The following is a 19,907-nucleotide window of genomic DNA, read 5'->3' as shown; positions in this document are numbered from 1 at the left end:
ACTAGCCAATCACGATTGAGAATTTAATTTAACCATAGAATCTGTAACAAATTTTCACATTTTCCTCTTCAAAATCATATATTTATTTTATACGAGTGTGTGTATGATCAGAAGTGAACAAGAAACAGTTATCAAATCCAAAATCCACTAATTCGTCTTTTATGCAGCGTTAAAAATGTACTGAATTTGTGAATTTGATTTACAGTCAAACCACCTCAAGCGTGAACACGTAGAGGTCATTAATGACTTCATTTTTGGATTCTTGAATTTCATTAGGAAATTTGTTTGGGTGGCCTTTCGTTGATAGGTTGATGTAGTCGCTCTGTAAAACAGGTTTCTCAAAACCAGTACCAAAACAATGCACACTACCTTTTATGGGACTCTAAGTGTACTCTAAGAAAACCTGCTTAGAACAAAAGAAATGACGCAGTTCTGTAACAAACTCAAAACCTCTCTATATTTGCCAAGCTTCAGTTGGCAATTCGTTGGTAAATATTATTTCTTATTGCATTTCGAGTGTTGCATCAATAATCTTGTGTTAGTACCGAAGTGATGACGTCACAAAATATTATTTTCACTGTATCATATAATTTCGATCCTCGATTTCGATAGAAATCAAGAAAGACGCTAACACGCCAAATTTCAGGAGAATTGGTTGAATAGCAACAGAGATACATATGCTAGCCCAAACGTGACGATACTTCAAATTGCATTTTTTCATGATCAAGCAGTACTTTTATACATCGAAGTTGATTTTCATTACACCAAGACCCTTGTGTTCTATGTCTAGTCATTTGTTTCGCTTGTCTAGTCATTTGTTTTTGATATCAAGCGCAATGTTTAAGTTGACAAGCAGCCATCGCAATCAAAAGTCATTTAGGTCTTTGCGATTTGCATACAAAGGGGAACGCTAGAAGCTCTCAGGAGAAGATTGATTTCGATCAGCTTGCGATCGATGAACGCGCTAGGTCTGGAAGCCGTAGTTGCAGGGCGGGAGGAGGGAGGGCGTTGAAACGGGTATGGGCACTACTCTGCCTGTCAACAATGGCGGACCGTTTGTGGAGGAAGTTCGGCTGACAAAAAGATCTTTTAAAAGTAAATTTAGGCTTGTTTATCCTTGTTTTTAGCCAATAAAACAATTTTATTGGTGTTAGAGAACACCCCAAAAAAATCAAGATTGGTTTTTTGACATCTCAAATGTAGACTAGCAACATTTGAGATGTCAAAAATCCAATCTTGCTCAAATTTGCTCAGTCTGATTTTTTTTGGGTGTTCTCTAACTAGCTGCAACTAGCTTCCAGACCTAGCGCGTTCATCGATCGCAAGCTGATCGAAATCAATCTTCTCCTGAGAGCTTCTAGCGTTCCCCTTTGTATGCAAATCGCAAAGACCTAAATGACTTTTGATTGCGATGGCTGCTTGTCAACTTAAACATTGCGCTTGATATCAAAAACAAATGACTAGACAAGCGAAACAAATGACTAGACATAGAACAAAAGGGTCTTGGTGCATTGAAAATCAACTTGATGTATAAAAAGTACTGCTTGATCATGAAAAAATGCAACTTGAAGTTTTGTCACGTTTGGGCTAGCATAGATACAGCCGTTTGAATATTTAATCTCCCCCATACAAGTCTCTGTGTATTTTTGCCCTGGTTCATTACGTAATGATTACAGTGATTTGTCAAACGGTCATATCTCCGTTTCTTTTTAACCGATATTCTTAAAATTTAGCTTGTTGAACGTCTTTCTTGATGTTCTATCGAAATTGGGGATCGAAAATTGTCAAAAGCAAAATTTTGTTTTTCGTGACATCACAGTTCGGTACTCTATAGCGGGAAAAAATAACAACAAACAGTTAAGCCAATCAGAGCACGCCCCCTGCGGGAATAACAGAGCATCATGGTATCTACCATATTTGTAAAGTTTGAATAAATTTTGTCCCATATTTGTAGAATGGGGTGAATATTATCTTAACTGTACAAGCAGCTCATGTGACTAGACTTTTCTACGACTCAGAACCTGGAAGATGGTGATCTAGATATTTATAAGATTCGATTTTAGTCTTAAGGGGTTTTAATATTTAGGAAGAGATTTTTTGTTGAAGATTTTGTTGTTTTTAGGTCAGGCTTTGAGTGGATTGTAGTCCTTCTCTTCCCCCATTTCTTTAAGGTAGTTTTGTCGTAGATTTGTTTGGATTAGAGGCTTAACTAGCTTGGATCGTTTTAAAATGTATTCCAATGCAGCAAGAATTACTCGCTACGTCGTAAGACAAGGATTCTCAAGCCATCAATGGCAAACAAAAAGGATTGTTCCTTCTCAGTCTCTTAGACTTGTTCTTAGAAGTTTTTCCTCTGCTGTAACGAGGTTCGACATCAGTCAGATTGCTCCAAGTTCTGATGCTTTTATCAGCCGCCATATTGGACCAAGCGAAGAAGAACAGAAAGAAATGCTTAAAGAAATGGAGCTTGAGGTAAGTGTATGTCAAATGCCACTTAGCTTTGGATCCTTCATTGGTTTTCATTGTTTATGATGTCTGAGATTTTGAATGATATATTTCAAGTTTGGTATCTTGTTGTTTTCTAACTTATTACTGAATACCTTTATTTATTAGCCTGTTGAAGAAATAGGAAACGCACTCGCGTGCTGCCGTGTGCAGTCATAAAACACGTAGGGGTTGGCAAAACACGAGAGAAGTGTTAGGAGAAGTACCATGCATAGCAATTTCTTTGGTTAAGGGTTATATGGTATCTTGTTTTAACTGTTTGTTTGTTTGTTTGTTTGTCTCCATATTGCAGAATATGGAAGAATTGATAGAAAAGACAGTGCCTGCTGGTATAAGACACAGAGAGGAACTCAAACTGGATCAACCATTAAGTAAATAATCAATCTTCTTTAATTTATGATGATATTTTATGCAGTAGCATCTAATGTGATTTGTTGATACAGATGTTTGAAGCATTAAGGCAAAGCTCTAGCATAAGTTTTGAATGCTTGAATAATGTTTAAACGGATTATGTACACCTGCTGAATTTGTTTTACCTTAGCAGACCTTTTTGAAATTTGCGCAAAGCAATGGCAGCAATCAAGATCAGACTTGATGTATTCATACTTTACATTCATTTATCCAGTCCAACCTCAACTTGAAACCATTGTTAGTCGTACCCCTCGCATTCCAGTTCTGGAAAGTTCTATTTCATGTAAATAACAAATGAATTGTGTGTTTGAGTCGTCATGAACCATCATAATTACCTGCTAGGGGAAAAGGGGTGGAACACAGCATGCAGTCTTCAAGGAGGTGGATATTGTTTTGATTGCTGCCACATAGTTTTGAATCGAAAAAAATAAAGTCTAATTAAATGAAGAGATAACTGGCTAAAAACTAGTTTGAGCTGCGTTGCTGTTTCTAACAAAACAGTAATGATGAAAAAGTAAATCATACACCGCGAAAAGATGAAAAAAACTGACGTTTCAGACGCTAGTCCTTTGTCGGACTTTTTTTATTATTATTGTCTAATTAAATTAATATAATGGCCACCTAGTAAGCTAGGGAGTCTGCAAAAGAATTCCCTCTCCCACGAGCACATACTTCCTGTAGCATATTACTATATCACAAACCATTTAGAAATTAAGAAGATTTCCTAAAAAAATGTCCTTTACCATGGAAATATGAAATCTATATATGAGTCACTTTCAATCTTAAAATACTGCAAAGTTTTTGCGAGACTTTCCGAGTTTTGTTCACCTTATTTTCAACAAAGAATAATCCAAAATAAGCATATCTGTGGAAGGCTCCTATAGTGTAAGCTCTATTGTTATAAGCATACCTCCTCGAGGGCTTTGCATTCACTGTAGTTTGTTCAGTTTAAACTTGTAAAGACCTTACCCTAAACATGGAAGTTATTACATGTTGTTTGGTAAGGGAGCTAAGTTTAAAGTGCCTATACTACCTAACTTGATATTTTCAGTATTCTACATGAAGTGAATAGTTGAATGGTAAAAGAATTTCATATGATTCGAGTGGTGCATCTTGGAGATATCAAAGGTTTATACTTCCAATGTGTTAATGAGAGTGATGTCATTACAGGAATTTGAGTTTGGTTCTCATCGTTTTTGAATTGCAACGCTGATTACTATGAGAATTAACAAATGTGCTATTAATTTTCTATAAACCCTGAGTAAGACCATGATGTTTTATACAGGATATTTTGCTGCCCCAGAAAAGTTTTGTATATTTAATCATACTTATTAAATTACATCACTCATTAGCATATTGGAAATATAAACCTTGATATCTCCAAGATGCATCCCTCGAATCATATGAATTTTTCTTACCATTCAAATATTCACTTTTATAAAATTGATAGTGAAAATATTGAGTTAGGTGGCATAAAACAGGGTCCCCTATACCTTTTGCGGGATTCAATTTTAAGATTATTTAAGTTAAAATTCAAAGTAAGGATTTGTATGGAATTTTTTTGAAATTATGATTCAAGGAATTAAACCTGCAGGGTATACCCTTGGTGAGAGGCCATCACGCTCACCACTATTCTACCTGTGCTTAACTCGGATAATATAGGCACTTTGTGTATCATATATATTTTAGTGAACAAATTATGCCCAATAAAAAGCCACATTATTTTTTTAAGGTGAACCAGACCTGTTGGTTAAACTTCGTGAAATCTCCAAAGGCAATCAAATATGGCGTTCATATATTGGAATGGGTTATTACAACTGCCACGTTCCTACCACCATCCTCAGAAATATACTGGAAAATCCAGGATGGTATGTACATTATTTAATTTTTTTCCAGGAATCAAAGGTGTTATATATATAGGGGTGGTGCACTTACCTTAATTCTGGGGTTTGAGTTCAATAGGCCCTTCGTAGTTAACGATCAGGTGTGGTAGCTCAAGTACATGTATCTGTACTGGAGAGCAAAATTTTTGTTTTTTTATTCTAAACTGGCGATTCTTTTAGCTACTTGTAAAGAATTGAATGTAATGATGTGTTACCAGTGTGTTACGAAATGCATTTTTATTACAATTCAAAACAGGCTGTAGAGAGTGTGTTTGCTCACCAGTAAATTTCTTGCATGGGAATCAAAATGTTCATTCATTTGCTCTCAGTGAATGAATTCACACATGATTACTGAGCCGCAAAGGGCCTTATGGACTTATAATTACCATCCCGTGCCATGTCTTTCCTTATTTGAGAGTTTTTGTCCAGGTTCTTTGTTTTCTTCTCCCTCCACAAAAACCCATTCCAACATGCTAACTCAAGTTTAAATTCAAATATTCATGTGATCAAGATAGTTATAAGTCCCTACCCTGACCTTCTTCAGCCCAGCAGTTGTTTCTGTGTTCAACCTGTGAGTAATTATCCATGCCCTGACTTTGACCAGCCCAGAGGTTGTTTTGGGGTTCAATCTGTGAGTTAGCCATGCCCTTTAACTTTAATTAGCCCAGAGATTGTGAGTTATCCGTTCCCTGACTTAGATCAGTCCAAAGGTTGTTTCAGGGTTCAACCTGTGAGTTATTAATTATCCGTGCCCTGACTTTGACCAGCCCAGAGGTTGTTTCAGGGTTCAATCTGTGAGTTAGCCATGCCCTAACTTTGATCAGCCCAGAGATTGTTTCAGGGTCCATCCAGATATGCTTCCCCCTCCCCCCCCCTTCTGATTGCAGTTTATACACTACCAAAATATAGACAACTTAAATCATTTGCAAGAATCTCAATTTTTAGGACTACACCTTACACACCTTATCAACCTGAGCTGGCTCAAGGACGTCTGGAATCATTACTGAATTTTCAAACAATGGTCAGTGACCTTACAGCACTGAACATTGCTAATGCATCACTCCTGGATGAGGCAACTGCAGCTGCTGAAGCAATGGCTCTTGCATACAGGTAATGAATAAAAAAGGGGTCTAGTTGAGAGTGGTGTCATTGAGAGTAGCTAGTGCACCACATACCTGACCTCTAGAGTCTTAGATTTGATTCCTGGACTTGGCGTCACATGTGAAGTAAAGTTTGTTGGTTCTCTCCATGACTTGGTGTGAGGGTTTTTAGCCAGGCAGGTTCTCGACCAGTTTCCTCCCGCAACAAGACCTCAAATTGTAATTGTGGCTGTTAGACATGCTAAGGATGTAGATCACATAGATTATTATAACAGATATTGGCAGCCCAGAGGTTAATAGGATATGATAGCTGGAGATTAATTATTTTTTATCTATAGTTATTATAGAAAATATCATTCCTTCTTTTTTCTTGTCCCTTCATTTTTCAGAGCTAATAAAAAGCCCAAGTTTTTTGTAGATCGTAACTGTCATCCTCAAGTCATTGCTGTCGTGGAAACAAGAGCCAAGTATGTTCAGTATATATATACATGTAGTAATTTAGTAATATGCAAGAGCTCTATGCCTAGCTTTTGAACAGAGTACACAGAGAATGAAGTCCTATATGTAATTTAGTAACTGATTTAAGCCGATGTTCTAAACAGATTAAAGTGGCCTGATTCAGAAAATTTGTGAAACTTATATTCTGATAAAAGTGCAAATACTCAATGCCTTCATAATTTGAAAGCCTTCATAAAATGAAATAAAAGAATGGTTTACTTTTCTTTGAAATACCTTCTCTTTGCTGAGATATTAGTTAATATTAAATAAGAATTACAAAATGAGGATGTCATCTTACATGGGGTATTAAGTATGAGTTCTTTTTGTTCATAGGACGTTAGGCCCAGATGGAAATGGCATTGAAATTATCATTGGTGATAAAAATAGTTTTGACTTCTCTGGACAAGACGTCAGTGGTGTATTGTTCCAGTATCCTGATACCTATGGAATGATTGATGATTTTTCTGGGTTGGTGGAAAAAGCGCATGCAGGAAAGGTCAGTGACACAAAAAATAATCAGTGTAAGTTTATTGCTTTATTTGTTTATTGTTTATTGCTAGTCATAACTGCAAACTTGTGCAGCTCAGTGGCACAGCTAAATATAGGATCAACTGTAGCTCTTATCGCAGTTGAGCATGTCACTCCAACAAACCAGCGGTATTTCTATGAGCGTAGCATCAAAACCAGCATCAAAAATCGGGTTGAGCTTTGAAGAGTACACTAAGGAATTTACTGTAGATATCTTTGATATACAAAGTATTGAAACTACTGTTCATATATCCAAAAGCTATATAGTGTTTGATCAAAGTTAGAAAGAAGACAAAATACTTTGTATAACAAAGATGTCTATCAAAATGTTGTGATCACTTGAAGATTTGTAGGAAATTTCTTAACAAATTATCTGAAATTCTACCTGATAGTCTTGTTTTGAAGCTATGCACATCACAATACCATTGGTTTGTTGGGTTGGCATGCTCAATTAAGATAACAGCTATTGAAAGCATTAGCATATGAAGCCATCTTTGGTAGCTGTTGTATAGTGTTTTGTTATATAAATAAAATAAAATGAATGAAATAAGATGAATGGAAAGATGAGAATATGTGGACCGCATGGCACTAATGAAATACATGGAGATATAGAAATATGGATAAGTTATAGTGCTTGGGAACGAGGCTATTCCGGGCGAAAGCCCTTGGAATTAAATTGGGAAAAATTAATTTCCGAAGGTCGTGGGTTCAATTCCCAGCGAGGTCGGAAATTAATTTTTCCGAATTAAATTCCAAGGGCTTTCGCCCGGAATAACCTTGTTCCCAAGCACTATAACTTATCCATATTTATATATCTCTAAGATGAATGGAATGAAATGAAATGCCTTGAGCTGTGTCACTGCCATACAAGTTTGCAGTTATGACTCGAAGCAGTAAAAGTAGTTTTTATTTTTTATATATTCATTACTCTAAATCACAACTCTAAGAAGGCTGCATTCATCATTCTGGGTTATTATCACCGTGACCTCTGGCTCAATAGACCAAATGTACTCTTAGCAACTGAACTAAACTGGCGACAGTAGTTGTGGTAGTTAATTTTTAGAGGATTGATTTTATAAAATTGTAATATTAATTCAATGATTTTACGCTGGTTTTTGTTTATAGGCTCTTGCAGTCTGTGCAACAGATCTTTTAGCTTTGACTATTCTCAGACCCCCAGGGGAATTTGGTTGTGATATTGCTGTAGGGTCAACTCAAAGATTTGGAGTTTCGCTTGGTAAGTATCATGCAACAAAATGATTGGAGAGGATATTTTAAACAAGGGTACGTAACCTGTGCCAAGTATTAAATAACAGCAAGTAATCTGAAAATGTCCAGGTAGCATTGGAACTTGCCTTGCTCGGTCAAATCTTTGTCTTGTTGTTAATTTTGACCATTGATGTTGAGCCAGAAACCAGGTATGACCAAGTCAAACCTAATTTGGCCGGCCATCATAACTGGCGACAGATCAACTGTTGTTTCCTGCCCTGGTGGCCACTGAATAGAGCCTTTTCTTTTACTCAGAAATTTTTTTTTTAGTTTAAATTTTTCAAAAAGATGATATCCAAAGTCTGACAAAAAATATTTTATATTAAACTATTTTTGATAGGTTATGGAGGTCCACATGCAGGATTTTTTGCCATCCGTGACATAGGCAATTTGAAAAGAATGGTACCTGGAAGAATGGTTGGAGTGACCAGGTAATAGTGATGGTTAGGGCTAGAAAATGGCTGGTTAATGGCTGGACAAGATGACTGGCCACATCAGACTGATAGTGTGTTGTCTGTTGACTGGGGTTTAATTTCGAGTGCTGATAGGGTGTGCAAAAATAAAGGAAGGAAAGAATGAAAAGACAGATTGATATATAAACAAATGAGTTAGGCAATGAAAGGATAGGTTATGAAAGGGGGAGTCAGTTTGTCAGTTATTCAGGCAGGCAGCCAGGTGAGCAGAAATAAGGTGGTTGGTTGGTTGGTTGGTTGGTCGGTCAGTCCCATCCATCCATCCATCCATTCATCCATCCCTCCCTCCATCCCTCTATCCATCCATCCATCAATCTGTCCATCCATCCCTCCCTCCCTCCTCCCTCCCTCCCTCCCTCCTCCCTCCCTCCCTCCATCCATCCATCCATCCATTCATCCATCCATTCATTCAATTCAATATTCTCTCACCAGGGATACACATGATGTTCCTTGCTACCGTCTTGCTCTGCAAACAAGAGAACAACATATCAGAAGAGATAAGGCCACAAGCAACATTTGCACAGCACAAGCATTGTTAGCAAACATGTCTGCAATGTATGCTGTCTACCATGGACCCAAAGGCTTGAAGAACATAGCATTGAGAGTACATAATGCAACTTTACTCCTTGCCGAAGGTGAGGAAGTAATAATTAATAATAATTTTGAAACTTGGTCAGCTTCCATTTATTCATGGGAATAGAGGAGTTTCCTGGGGGGGGAGGTTGTAATAGCAGAAGGTTCATTAACTTTCTATCATATGTCTCAAAAAATGGACCATGTAAATACCATGTCATGCACACATAAAACAAGTACAGCACAATAACAGCAACAACAAAAAAAGATTACTGACAATAGAATATCAATATGTCACAATACAATGACCTTTATTTAAAATATGGTCAATGCTCTTGGCTAAAAGCTGCTTTACAGACATGCCACAGAATAGTTAACATAATAAAAATTGTGTAGGTGGTGATTTGTAAAGTTTTCCTTTTTGTAAATGTGTGTGTATAGGGATCAAGCAGGCTGGCCACCAAGTCGAATGAAATGCATCCTTATTTTGATACACTCAAGGTATGAATCTAACAGAAAATAGCATAGGATTGTAATACTAAGACACCATATAGCTACTAGTATCATAGAGAAGCAGCAAGGGTGGTTATGTGTGTAAGTCCAACAAATCTAATAAATCTAATGCATTTACAACTCCATGGTCGACTGCGTAATGCCTAACAGATTTGGCAACCCAATTGATTAGGCAGCCAATAGATCGAATTAGAATTTTAAAGTTGATTTTTGTGAAGGGAGTAAAAACACGAAGAACCTGGAGAAAAACCCTCAAAGCACAGGAGAGTTTAACCAACAAACAACTCTACTCATATACAACATTGAGCCTGACAGGGTTCAAACCCAGATTGCATTGGATTAGAGGTATGCAAGCTTAACTCGACGCTACCTGTGCTTCCTTGATTTCATTCCATGAGAGATTAAAAATTACAATTAATACAGGTTGTGTCAGCCACTGGTGATATCTCAGAAATACAGAAAAGAGCAGCAGAGAAGAAGATAAACTTGAGAAAAATTGATGAACAAACAGTAAGTTTGAAACTCTATGAGTAGAGGGCTTTCGTTTTTACATGAGTTTGAATTTTTGGTACTGATTTGCAGCAATTTCATGATACTGCATGCCGTGGCATTGAAATAAGCCACCATTTGCTGTCAGCCAGTCATAAGAAAAAATTCTGAAAATGTGCAATTCAACTGATGGACATTCTGTACGAGACAGGATTACATCAAGTGAAACCCAGTAATAGCTAGTGTTTAGGATTTGTGTATTGCTGGTTTTCAAACATTCCCAAGAGAATGAAATAACATTTAAGACAAGGGCGGCCATGTTGGATGATATAACCAAAGAGAATAATGAAGAATCTTTTGTTAAATTTAGCCAACATGGCGGCTGTGAAAACCATAATTATTGTTTGCAACCAGGTTGGATTGTCCCTTGATGAAACAGTCAAGGAACAAGACTTGAATGACCTACTTTGGATATTTGGGTGCAAGTCAAATGCTGTAGAAATCAGTGGCAACCTCTCTGAAGTACCCCAGAACAGTCTTCTTCATACTCCCTTTAAACGACTGAGCAGCTATCTAACACACCCTGTGTTTAACAGTCATCACTCAGAGACGAATATCGTTAGGTACATGAAGCAGCTAGAGAATAAAGATCTTTCTTTGGTTCACTCCATGATATCCTTGGTAAGTATTATTCAACATGAAAATTATATATAACTGGTGCTCTGATTGGTCAAAAAACATGCTCATGTCGTTTTTTCCATGCATGCACTCCTAATTTGAACTTTCATAGGAAAAATAAAACAGGATTTTGAATTAAACGTAGCAGAAATATTTTAATAAATATTTTTTTTAAATTTTTACTCAACACAGGGATCCTGCACCATGAAGTTGAACAGCACCACTGAAATGATGCCAATAACTTGGCCTAGGTTTGCCGATATCCACCCCTTCGCACCAGTAGAACAAGCCGTAGGATACTTAAAACTTTACCAGGAACTTGAACAAGATTTTTGCGAGATTACAGGATTTGATGCAGCATGCTTCCAGCCAAATAGGTGAGACTCTTTACAACAGAACAAATTATTATGAGCAGCATTTGCTCTGCGGCTTATGACCATGCAAGGATTCTTGCTCATGTTACTATGCCATTAATTTCTAATTTAGCTTTCTTTGAGAATTTTTATCAAACATTAAAACAACCAGAGCTCCAGATGAAATTTTTTGATTATTTGAAATATGGTATTTACCTGCAATAGACTGTTTTCTCAAGGTTGTGTGCGCATCCAACTTGACGGGCCACAAAACTGTAAAACCTAAATTCAGTAAAATTGAGAAGACAGTTTTATATTTAAAGAGGAGAATAATCAATTTAATTCTTATCAAAAAAATTTCTTAGCAATGCATGATAATACTCGTGCTCTGGTATTGTCAAGTTCCTTAGACTTGGATGCGCATGCAACCTTGAGAAACATGGTCTGTATAGTTTTCACCAAATTCTTATTGACTGTAATTTACTGTTCTTGCCTCAGTGGAGCACAAGGTGAATACACAGGACTACGAGCTATAAGAGCGTACCTTGAGCATATTGGACAAGAAAAAAGAAAGGTGAATAGTGTCCTAATAGTTATAGTAGTTTCATGTGTTAAACCGAGAGAGAGAAATCCTGCAAGTGAGAGCCATTCCCTTAAGATTTTTTTGTGGGGAAATGAAGCTGAAATCAGATTTTTATAAACTTGGCATAAACATACATACTCCAACATAATCTTGTTCAACTGGTCACTGATTAGGATTCGTTTTTTTTTTTTTTTTTTTTTGCTAAATGCTGTGAAATTATGGTATTGATCAATGGAAAAACACATGCTATAGAGTAGACTGAGGGATCAAAGAAACGCTTTGAAAAAAATCAAGAACATCAATGGAATGGAGAAAACAAATTCATGGCCATCAAATATGAGTTTTGCTTTAACATTTTAGAATTAAAAGCATCCATTTATTGCATTAGTCTTATTTTGAGACTCTTAATTGAAATTCTTTGAGACTCCTTCATACTTTATGTAATGTCTTGCTCATGAGCATTATTGATAAAGGAATAATACTTGAAAGGAAGTGATGCATGGTCTAAATTGGAAAGTGGTGATTCAGTCTATCTTTTTTTTCCAACATCTATCGTCTATTATAATTTGCTCATTCAAATTCTCTTGCTGTTTATTAGGTGTGTCTGATTCCAGTTTCTGCCCACGGCACCAATCCTGCTAGTGCGCAGATGGCAGGATTCACAGTCAAGGTTATTAAAGTTGACAGTGGTGGAAATATTGACCTGGATGACCTGAAGAAACAGGTATATTTTGTTATTCCTATTATTTATTTGAGCAATCATAATCATAATGTTGAATAGATGATGCCGATGAATGATGCTGATGATGATAATGATGAAACCATTATAATGATGATGGTAATGATGATGATGAAACCCTTATATAATGATAATGCTGATGATGAAGATGATAAATAAGCAGGATAGTAACTGGATGTCATAGGAAATGGACTTGTAGTTGGGAAGGTAAACTGTTTTACCATGATTATGCCACCTGAAATTTATAATTCTGTACATTATTATTCATAATAGTTTATTTTATCAACCATAAATTTAATAGATATGATCCGAGCTTTCGGCCTACTTGGTCATCCTCAGGGAAATGAAAAACATTACAATTGACAAAGAGAAAACGCAATCAAACCATGGCATGGCTGAGTAGCCCGAAAGCTCGGATCATATTTATTAAATTCATGGTTGATAAAACAAACTATTATGAATGTAACAACAACCAACAAGGAACTATTTGATCTTACATTATTATTATTGACTTAACTTAATTCTTATCTTCAGGCAGAGAAGTACAGTGCAGAGCTTGCAGCCATTATGGTTACCTATCCATCTACAAATGGTATATTTGAAGCTGGAATAAGGTATTTTCTCAAACATTCTAATAAGGATAAAAATACAAACAAAGACTTCTGGCCACCATGTTGGTTGACATGACCAAAAGATACCAAGACCAAATCTTTTGTTAAAGTATAACCAAAATGGTAGCTTTGATATCACACATTGCACCTCAAGAATCAGTTTCTTGTCAGATGTGCCAGTTTGGAAGGGTATTCCAGAACAGTGCCGCAGATGTACTGCTGACCCACTGTCTGCCATCTTTTGACCATAGCTAGCCATTAGATGTAATGACAACAGTTATAGCCATCTTTTTAACATCACAACGGTAGGCTAGTGACTATGTATAATGTCCCTGAGCTGATGACAAGATGTTGGTAAGGCACAATTACACAGTGGAATTTTCTCATCAAATTGTCTCAAGCTGCATTGCAATATCCACCACATTGTTGGGAGACAAGTTGCAAAGAAAAATTCCTCAGTGTAATTGCTCCTTTAATGGCATTGTTCTTTATGTACATGTACAGTCACCCAATGGCTGGGTGATGGTGGACTGTCTGATGGATTAACAGGTGAATGTCGACCAACCATGGCTGATGGTCAGTCAACAGGGCATCTGGGGCACAGGTTGTTTCTAACCAATAAGTGGAGACAACTTTGGCCAACAATTTTTCTGTTGATAATTTGCAGAGAGATTTGTGACTTGGTGCATTACCATGGAGGACAAGTGTATCTGGATGGAGCTAATCTTAATGCTCAGGTGAGAATAACTGTAGTGGCACTAGATATATTTAAACAATATATGTATCAATCAGCTCTAGTTTGTCATATAATTAATTTTTCATTGCTATTATCTTAATATTTTGAGAGACAAATTAATATAAATCTTTATTCTATGTAGTATTTGTTTAACTTCCTTTCCTAATATTATATAGTTTCTATTTATTTACTTCAATTATATTATTTATATCCTAATTTTTTAAATGATTATTTTTCTGGTTTTGTTCTTCCTTACAACAGCATTTCTATTTTCTATGTAATTATATATTGCTAAGTATTTTTTTCTGATCAATTGATGAAGAATAACTAGAAAACTTCTCAGTTTATTTAATAGGCTCTAGGCATTATATAAAAGTATATTTAATTATACACCATTGTGCAAAATAAAGTTGAATTGAGTTGATCATGACTTGATATTTTGTTGTCTTTCTGTAGGTGGGTTTGTGCCGACCAGCAGACTATGGTGCTGATGTAATGCACAGTAACTTGCACAAAACATTCTGCATCCCACATGGAGGAGGAGGGCCTGGCATGGGACCTATTGGAGTGTAAGCCTCTGTTCATGCATAGGGGGACAAAATTGAGGGATTCGTGTTACAGTGTGAGGACGCCTAATCTTGGCCACCCAACTCTTACTCTTTTTACCAATGCCGTTGAATCCTTTCCTGCCAAGAAATAATTTTAAATATTTGTCATGGTTGTATGCTGAGTGAGTTCACTGCAAATGCACAAATTCTTGCTGCCTGAGTGGCTAACTACTAGTAAAATAATAAGTTGGGTGGCCATGGTGGGGCGAGTCGCACTAAATACTTGAGTGTCCATAGGGGTGTTCATTAACCAAAAAAAAAAAAAAAATGAAATAGGATTAGCAGTGGCATTTCCAGAGAGTGGCTTGATCTTCAACCACTGAATTCCAATTGAGATTGGAATTTAGAGTTGGACATGGAATTTAAGAGGTGGATTTTTGTAGAGGAAGGAAAATCAGAAGACCCTTGAAGCAGAGGAGAGAACCAACTAGTAACTCTACTCATACAACACTGAGCCCAGGCCAGCCTGACGAACCTGGGTTTAACATACTCAATGTGACCATAGTTGAACATGTTCACCAGATTTAAAATTAGTTTTTATGGCTAAAAAGTATTGTCTCAATATTTCACACAAATTTATTTTGTATTTTCAGCCGAAAGCATCTTGTTCCTTTCCTTCCATCACATCCCGTCATCGCACCATCCAGTACAGTGGGACAGGGTGCCAAACCCTTTGGAGTCATCTCGGCTGCACCTTATGGCTCTAGTGCGATCTTGACGATTGCTTGGGCTTATATCAAATTGATGGGTGCCAAGGGACTGAAACAAGCTTCTGAGGTGAGATATGTTTGCATTGAAGTGCAAGGGTTGCCTCTGCTGCCAGCAGAAGAAGGGGTCTGTAGATTAAGGTGGAACAAGTGATCAAAACATGCAGGCATAAATTTATTATAAAGGCTTTGTACCATTATGTAATGGCAGCCATGACAAGAGGCACAACAATCAAGTCGTTTTTTCTCTGGGAAACTGAATCGTTTCTCATGTAAACCAGCTTAAAAATCAACCCCCGAATTGCCCTATTTCACTATGATGTCACTGTTGTTTATGTGGGGGATAGAATCGCCAAATCCAATAGAAAATTCAACACAATTTGCTCCTAGCGAAACAGTTTAATCTAAAATGGCCTGGTTTTCAGATATGATATGTGTTAATATGTACTGAAAAATATTCTGAGCATTTGCTGGCTATTCTACTTCTCTTCGTGGATTGATATGGGTTTTAGAACAATTTTTGGTGAATTTGCATTGATTTGACCCCCTCCGATGACCATGATCCTTTGCGTTTAAACAATAGATTGTTTTGATGTGACGTCATAGTGAAATAGGGCAATCTCAATTTGATCATGAAACGAGGGCTACAAGTTTGCTGGACTGTGAAAGAGACTATTCTAAAAACATAATCTTCTTAGGTTGCTATATTAAATGCAAACTACATGGCCTCAAGGCTCAAAGATCATTATGACGTACTGTTTGTTGGTGATGGTAAGTGTTTGGCAAGAATTAAATATTTTTCTACAGTTGGCTCAACATATTCAAACTTGGAGCAAAATACCACTTATTGTAGGCTCTTGAACCAGCAAAATAATTATAACGTACAAAAATTAATAATAGCCATCTATACATTGTGGAGCTGATAATAGAATGTGGGGGAGGGGTAAAGGATGTTCACTGTCACCACGTCTAGCGACCCTGATAATACTATATGGCTTGTTTTTTTGTATTTACTAAATAATTAATATACTTGAATATCACTCACTCCTACAGGTTACTGTGCACATGAGTTCATTATTGATGCCAAAGATTTTAAAAAGACAGCAGGAATTGAAGCCATGGACATTGCAAAGAGACTTCAGGACTATGGTGAGATTCAGTGAATTATTGAGTGTTGGGCTACCTGTGTGGCAACCTCTGGGCTGACCAAAGTTAGGACCCATCTAAGGGGCTGTTTATATGGAGCGAGCCAGCCCGGTAAGCGGGCTAGCCCGCTTGGCCGAGATGAATTTTGGATTGCGTTTATATGGGAAAGTTCAGCCCGCTTACCCGGATGCAATCAGTCGTGTGATCATCCAGCCTCGTTAGCATACGAACTCGTCCCGCGAAAATAAAAAAAAAACATGGCGGCATGTGCAGTAGGATCAAATCCAGCCCGCTTACCGGGCTGGCTCGTTTATATGGGTATTTTTCCATCCTGCTTGCCGAGATCTCAGCACCGCCCAACCGAGATCTCGGTAAGCTGGCCAGCCCATCTCCCCATATAAACACAAAGCATTTTTTACAACGAAAAGAGGCCGAGCCGAGATCTCGGCAAAGCAGGGCTAGCCCGCTTACCGGGCTGGCTCGCCTCCATATAAACAGCCCATAATTCATAGACCGAATAGGAATTTGGCTCATTAGGCTTTGCAGATGAAGGAAAACCAGAGACCCAGGGTAAGAAAAGCAAATCAAGGGAGAACCCTAACAAACTCAACACATGTGATACTGAGTCCAGGAATCAGACCCAATTCCCCAGGGGGGAGGGGGGAGTAGGGAGGGGCCTCATACTGCTATAAATGTTACCCATGATTTCCTATGGGCTTCTTGGTATTGCTGTAACAATAAATAAGCAGGTTTGGATTTGATTACAATGAAGGGGATTTTCTTTCCAGGCTTCCATGCTCCTACTGTCGCCTGGCCTGTATCAACTGCTTTGATGATTGAGCCAACAGAGAGTGAAAGCAAAGCTGAGCTGGACCGACTTTGTGATTCCCTAATATGTAAGCTTATTCTGTGATCCTACCCCCTTATCGAATGTCCCCCCATTTCACACCCTGTCAGGTTTCAGGGCATACATTTTCATCTTCTCCCCACAACCAGCACTTCCCAGGATTTCTACCTTTTTTTCACGATAACAATGAGGTTTTTTGAAACCCCATGATTTCTGTTTTTGTTTTTTTTTTGTTTCTTACATGATCGTCCAGCTTAACCCTACATGCGCCTAGTATTTCCTATAATAGAGCAAAGCACCAGAAATCTGCTCATTCTTTATGTTTCAACATAAATTTATTGCATGAATGAGATTCTATGCATTGAGATCCACTGGACATAATATAAATTCGTTTCATTTTCTTTCTTTCTTCGCAATTGCAGCTATAAGAAATGAAATCAGAGACATCCAAGATGGAGTTATGGACTCGAAAAATAATCCCCTCAAGGTATGCATTTGACTAATTCTTTACTTTGCGTTTAATTTTGGGAAGGGGGGGAGGGTGCCAAAGTTGGAATTTTGATGTGGTTTCATTAATGTTAATTTATGGGGAATGCAGGCCTGACATCAAAAGTGGTATTTAGGTTTGAGTGAATCCCCTCCCCCCCTTGACTCCCTCTCTTCAATGATAAATGGCAAATACGAACCCTTTTCCCAAATTACTGGTGACAAGCCTGGAATAATACCCCACCACTGTATCTTTGGAGATCCAGGGAATAGTCTCCTTGTTGTATTTTCTACTTTCAGATCCCCATAATGCCTTGCGTCTTTGGGGGGCAACCAATCAAACAACTGTCCCAAATTGAAAGGTTTCTTAATTGAATTTATACTATACCTGCTTTTATCTGTACAATACTGATTATCGCTTTATTTCAAGTTATTTTTGCGTGTACAGATTATCAAGAGTTTTGGATTTACAGAAAACGTATTGACTCACGAAAATGTTTAAAATTTACCTTAAACGTCTTCAAGCTTCTATCTTTTTCTGTTTTTTACTTCGTCGTTTTATTTTTGGATACCAAACAAGGTATTTTCAACATTGTCTGATCAGCCTTCAGCAAAATAAGTGGGTTTTTACCCTCTGGTTACCCCCCAAAGACGCAAAGTACAGTATTATGGGGATGTGAAAGTAGAGAATTGTATACAAAATGAAGGTTGTTTTAATATTCTAGAATTCCCCTCATCCACAAGATGTTGTCATGTCAGATAAATGGAGTTATCCATACAGCCGTGAAATTGCAGCATACCCTGCAGTAAGTAAATAAATAAATAAATAAAAAGCTGCTAAATCGATCAAAGTGTTTGAATGACATTGAGGGCTGCAGAAATTGTATTGATTGTATTTTGATTTGATTTCCTTCCAGCCCTGGTTGAAAGGCACAACAAAGTTCTGGCCAGGCTGTGCAAGGGTAGACGACAAACACGGAGACCAAAATCTCGTCTGCACATGTCCACCATTGGAAAGCTATGACTATGAGAAGACAAAGGCATTCACATAAAGATTGTTAATATGATATATTATCCACCTCCAGCAACAAATTAAAACACTCACAGGTTAATATGCTTTTGACCAGGAATTTTTGGACCACATAACATATGAATAAGTCTTGCCGTCACCTTTGTCGCCTACACAATTTTGCAGTGAAAGAAAGAAAAAAGAAATGAGCATTTGAAAAATTCTAGAATGCTTATCTCAGACTTCAGTGTTTTTTAATGGAAGATCCATGAACGAGCAACATGTTACTTGCTAGATCTAGTTCAGGAATGAAGAAATTAGCTCAAAGAATTGTAAATACCGAAGGCAGATCATTGTTTCCAAGCCCGGTTGAGTAATGTGCTTTTGTCGCACACCGTTGGATGGTGTTGGACATACGCAGACTGCAGACTGAAGACTAGATGTATTTAATAATTATTATCGTTTTAAATTTGTATTACATTTGCAATGTATTTTTTTCCTTACAAACCCATTACAAATTATATAATAAAAGTATATAAAGCACCGATCAGTTTGTTTGATTGAACACTGTCGCCACTGTCTCAATCAGCGCGTAGCAATGAAAATAGTCGTGAGTATACACCTCTGTAATACATGTTACGGTAACGATCACCCCATGTAAGGGAATTTGGAATCCGGAATCCAAAATTTTAGGCTTTGGAATCCGGAATCCAGGCCTTGGAATCCAGGCCTTGGAATCCAGGCCTTGGAATCCGGAATCCAGTTTATGATGGAATCCGGAATCCACCCTTTTGGAATCCGGGCTCTACTACTATGAAATTCAAAGTATACACTCAAATGCTATCGCCTCGACCTAGACTGAACCGATGTAGCCCCTCCCCCTCTGTGTAATATTTCCACCAAGAATATCTGTCATCAGATGCTGATTTAATTGATAGACGATTCTACTTATACTGGCAAGTATATCAAATATAATTTTCAGAGAAAGTATCTGAAAATTAACGATATGGAATCCAGGAATCCGAAACACAAAAGTTTTGGAATCCGGAATCCAGACCCTTGGAATCCGGAATTCACCATAAGTCCGGATTCCCTAACTGGGGCGATAACGATAATTATCAGTCAATCGGTACTTTTTATATTTTGGGGAATAAAAGAACAT

At 37.4% G+C, this 19,907-nt stretch overlaps 2 protein-coding genes across 2 annotated transcripts; both read left to right on the top strand.

Moving 5' to 3' along the window:
* Nucleotides 1-4,485: 4,485 nt before the first annotated feature.
* On the top strand, nt 4,486-8,629 carry LOC148910926 (glycine dehydrogenase (decarboxylating), mitochondrial-like). Its single transcript, XM_089030666.1, has 7 exons — nt 4,486-4,522; nt 4,649-4,784; nt 5,745-5,909; nt 6,289-6,366; nt 6,731-6,893; nt 8,051-8,162; nt 8,535-8,629. Exons 1-7 carry the CDS (start codon nt 4,486-4,488, stop codon nt 8,627-8,629), a joined length of 786 nt encoding a protein of 261 aa, XP_088886792.1.
* Nucleotides 8,630-9,136: 507 nt separating this feature from the next.
* LOC116297113 (glycine dehydrogenase (decarboxylating), mitochondrial) lies at nt 9,137-19,290 on the top strand. Its single transcript, XM_031705276.2, has 17 exons — nt 9,137-9,302; nt 9,682-9,741; nt 10,177-10,263; nt 10,657-10,923; nt 11,113-11,297; nt 11,772-11,847; nt 12,455-12,580; nt 13,130-13,209; nt 13,874-13,943; nt 14,399-14,511; nt 15,144-15,327; nt 15,956-16,028; nt 16,311-16,406; nt 17,192-17,299; nt 17,673-17,737; nt 18,462-18,542; nt 18,654-19,290. Exons 1-17 carry the CDS (start codon nt 9,279-9,281, stop codon nt 18,786-18,788), a joined length of 1,830 nt encoding a protein of 609 aa, XP_031561136.2. The 5' UTR covers nt 9,137-9,278; the 3' UTR covers nt 18,789-19,290.
* The last annotated feature ends 617 nt before the right edge of the window (nt 19,291-19,907 follow it).

Source organism: Actinia tenebrosa, unplaced genomic scaffold (genome assembly GCF_029948245.1).
Source record: "Actinia tenebrosa isolate PJP-AT-01 unplaced genomic scaffold, QUT_ActTen_1.0 PGA_scaffold15__27_contigs__length_11533743, whole genome shotgun sequence".
NCBI lineage: Eukaryota > Metazoa > Cnidaria > Anthozoa > Actiniaria > Actiniidae > Actinia > Actinia tenebrosa.
Note: the sequence above shows the minus strand (reverse complement) of the source record. Positions and strands in the feature narration are given on the sequence as shown.

Bases quoted from the DNA above. Each gene is read 5' to 3' on its own strand.
- LOC148910926 (XM_089030666.1), top strand. From the start codon at position 4,486: ATGATTCAAGGAATTAAACCTGCAGGGTATACCCTTG. The intron at 4,523-4,648 runs GTGAGAGGCCAT...TATTTTTTTAAG, and splicing joins ACCTGCAGGGTATACCCTTG to GTGAACCAGACCTGTTGGTT. The intron at 6,367-6,730 runs GTATGTTCAGTA...TTTTGTTCATAG, and splicing joins GTCGTGGAAACAAGAGCCAA to GACGTTAGGCCCAGATGGAA.
- LOC116297113 (XM_031705276.2), top strand. From the start codon at position 9,279: ATGCAACTTTACTCCTTGCCGAAG. The intron at 9,742-10,176 runs GTATGAATCTAA...CAATTAATACAG, and splicing joins CTTATTTTGATACACTCAAG to GTTGTGTCAGCCACTGGTGA. The intron at 15,328-15,955 runs GTGAGATATGTT...TAATCTTCTTAG, and splicing joins GACTGAAACAAGCTTCTGAG to GTTGCTATATTAAATGCAAA.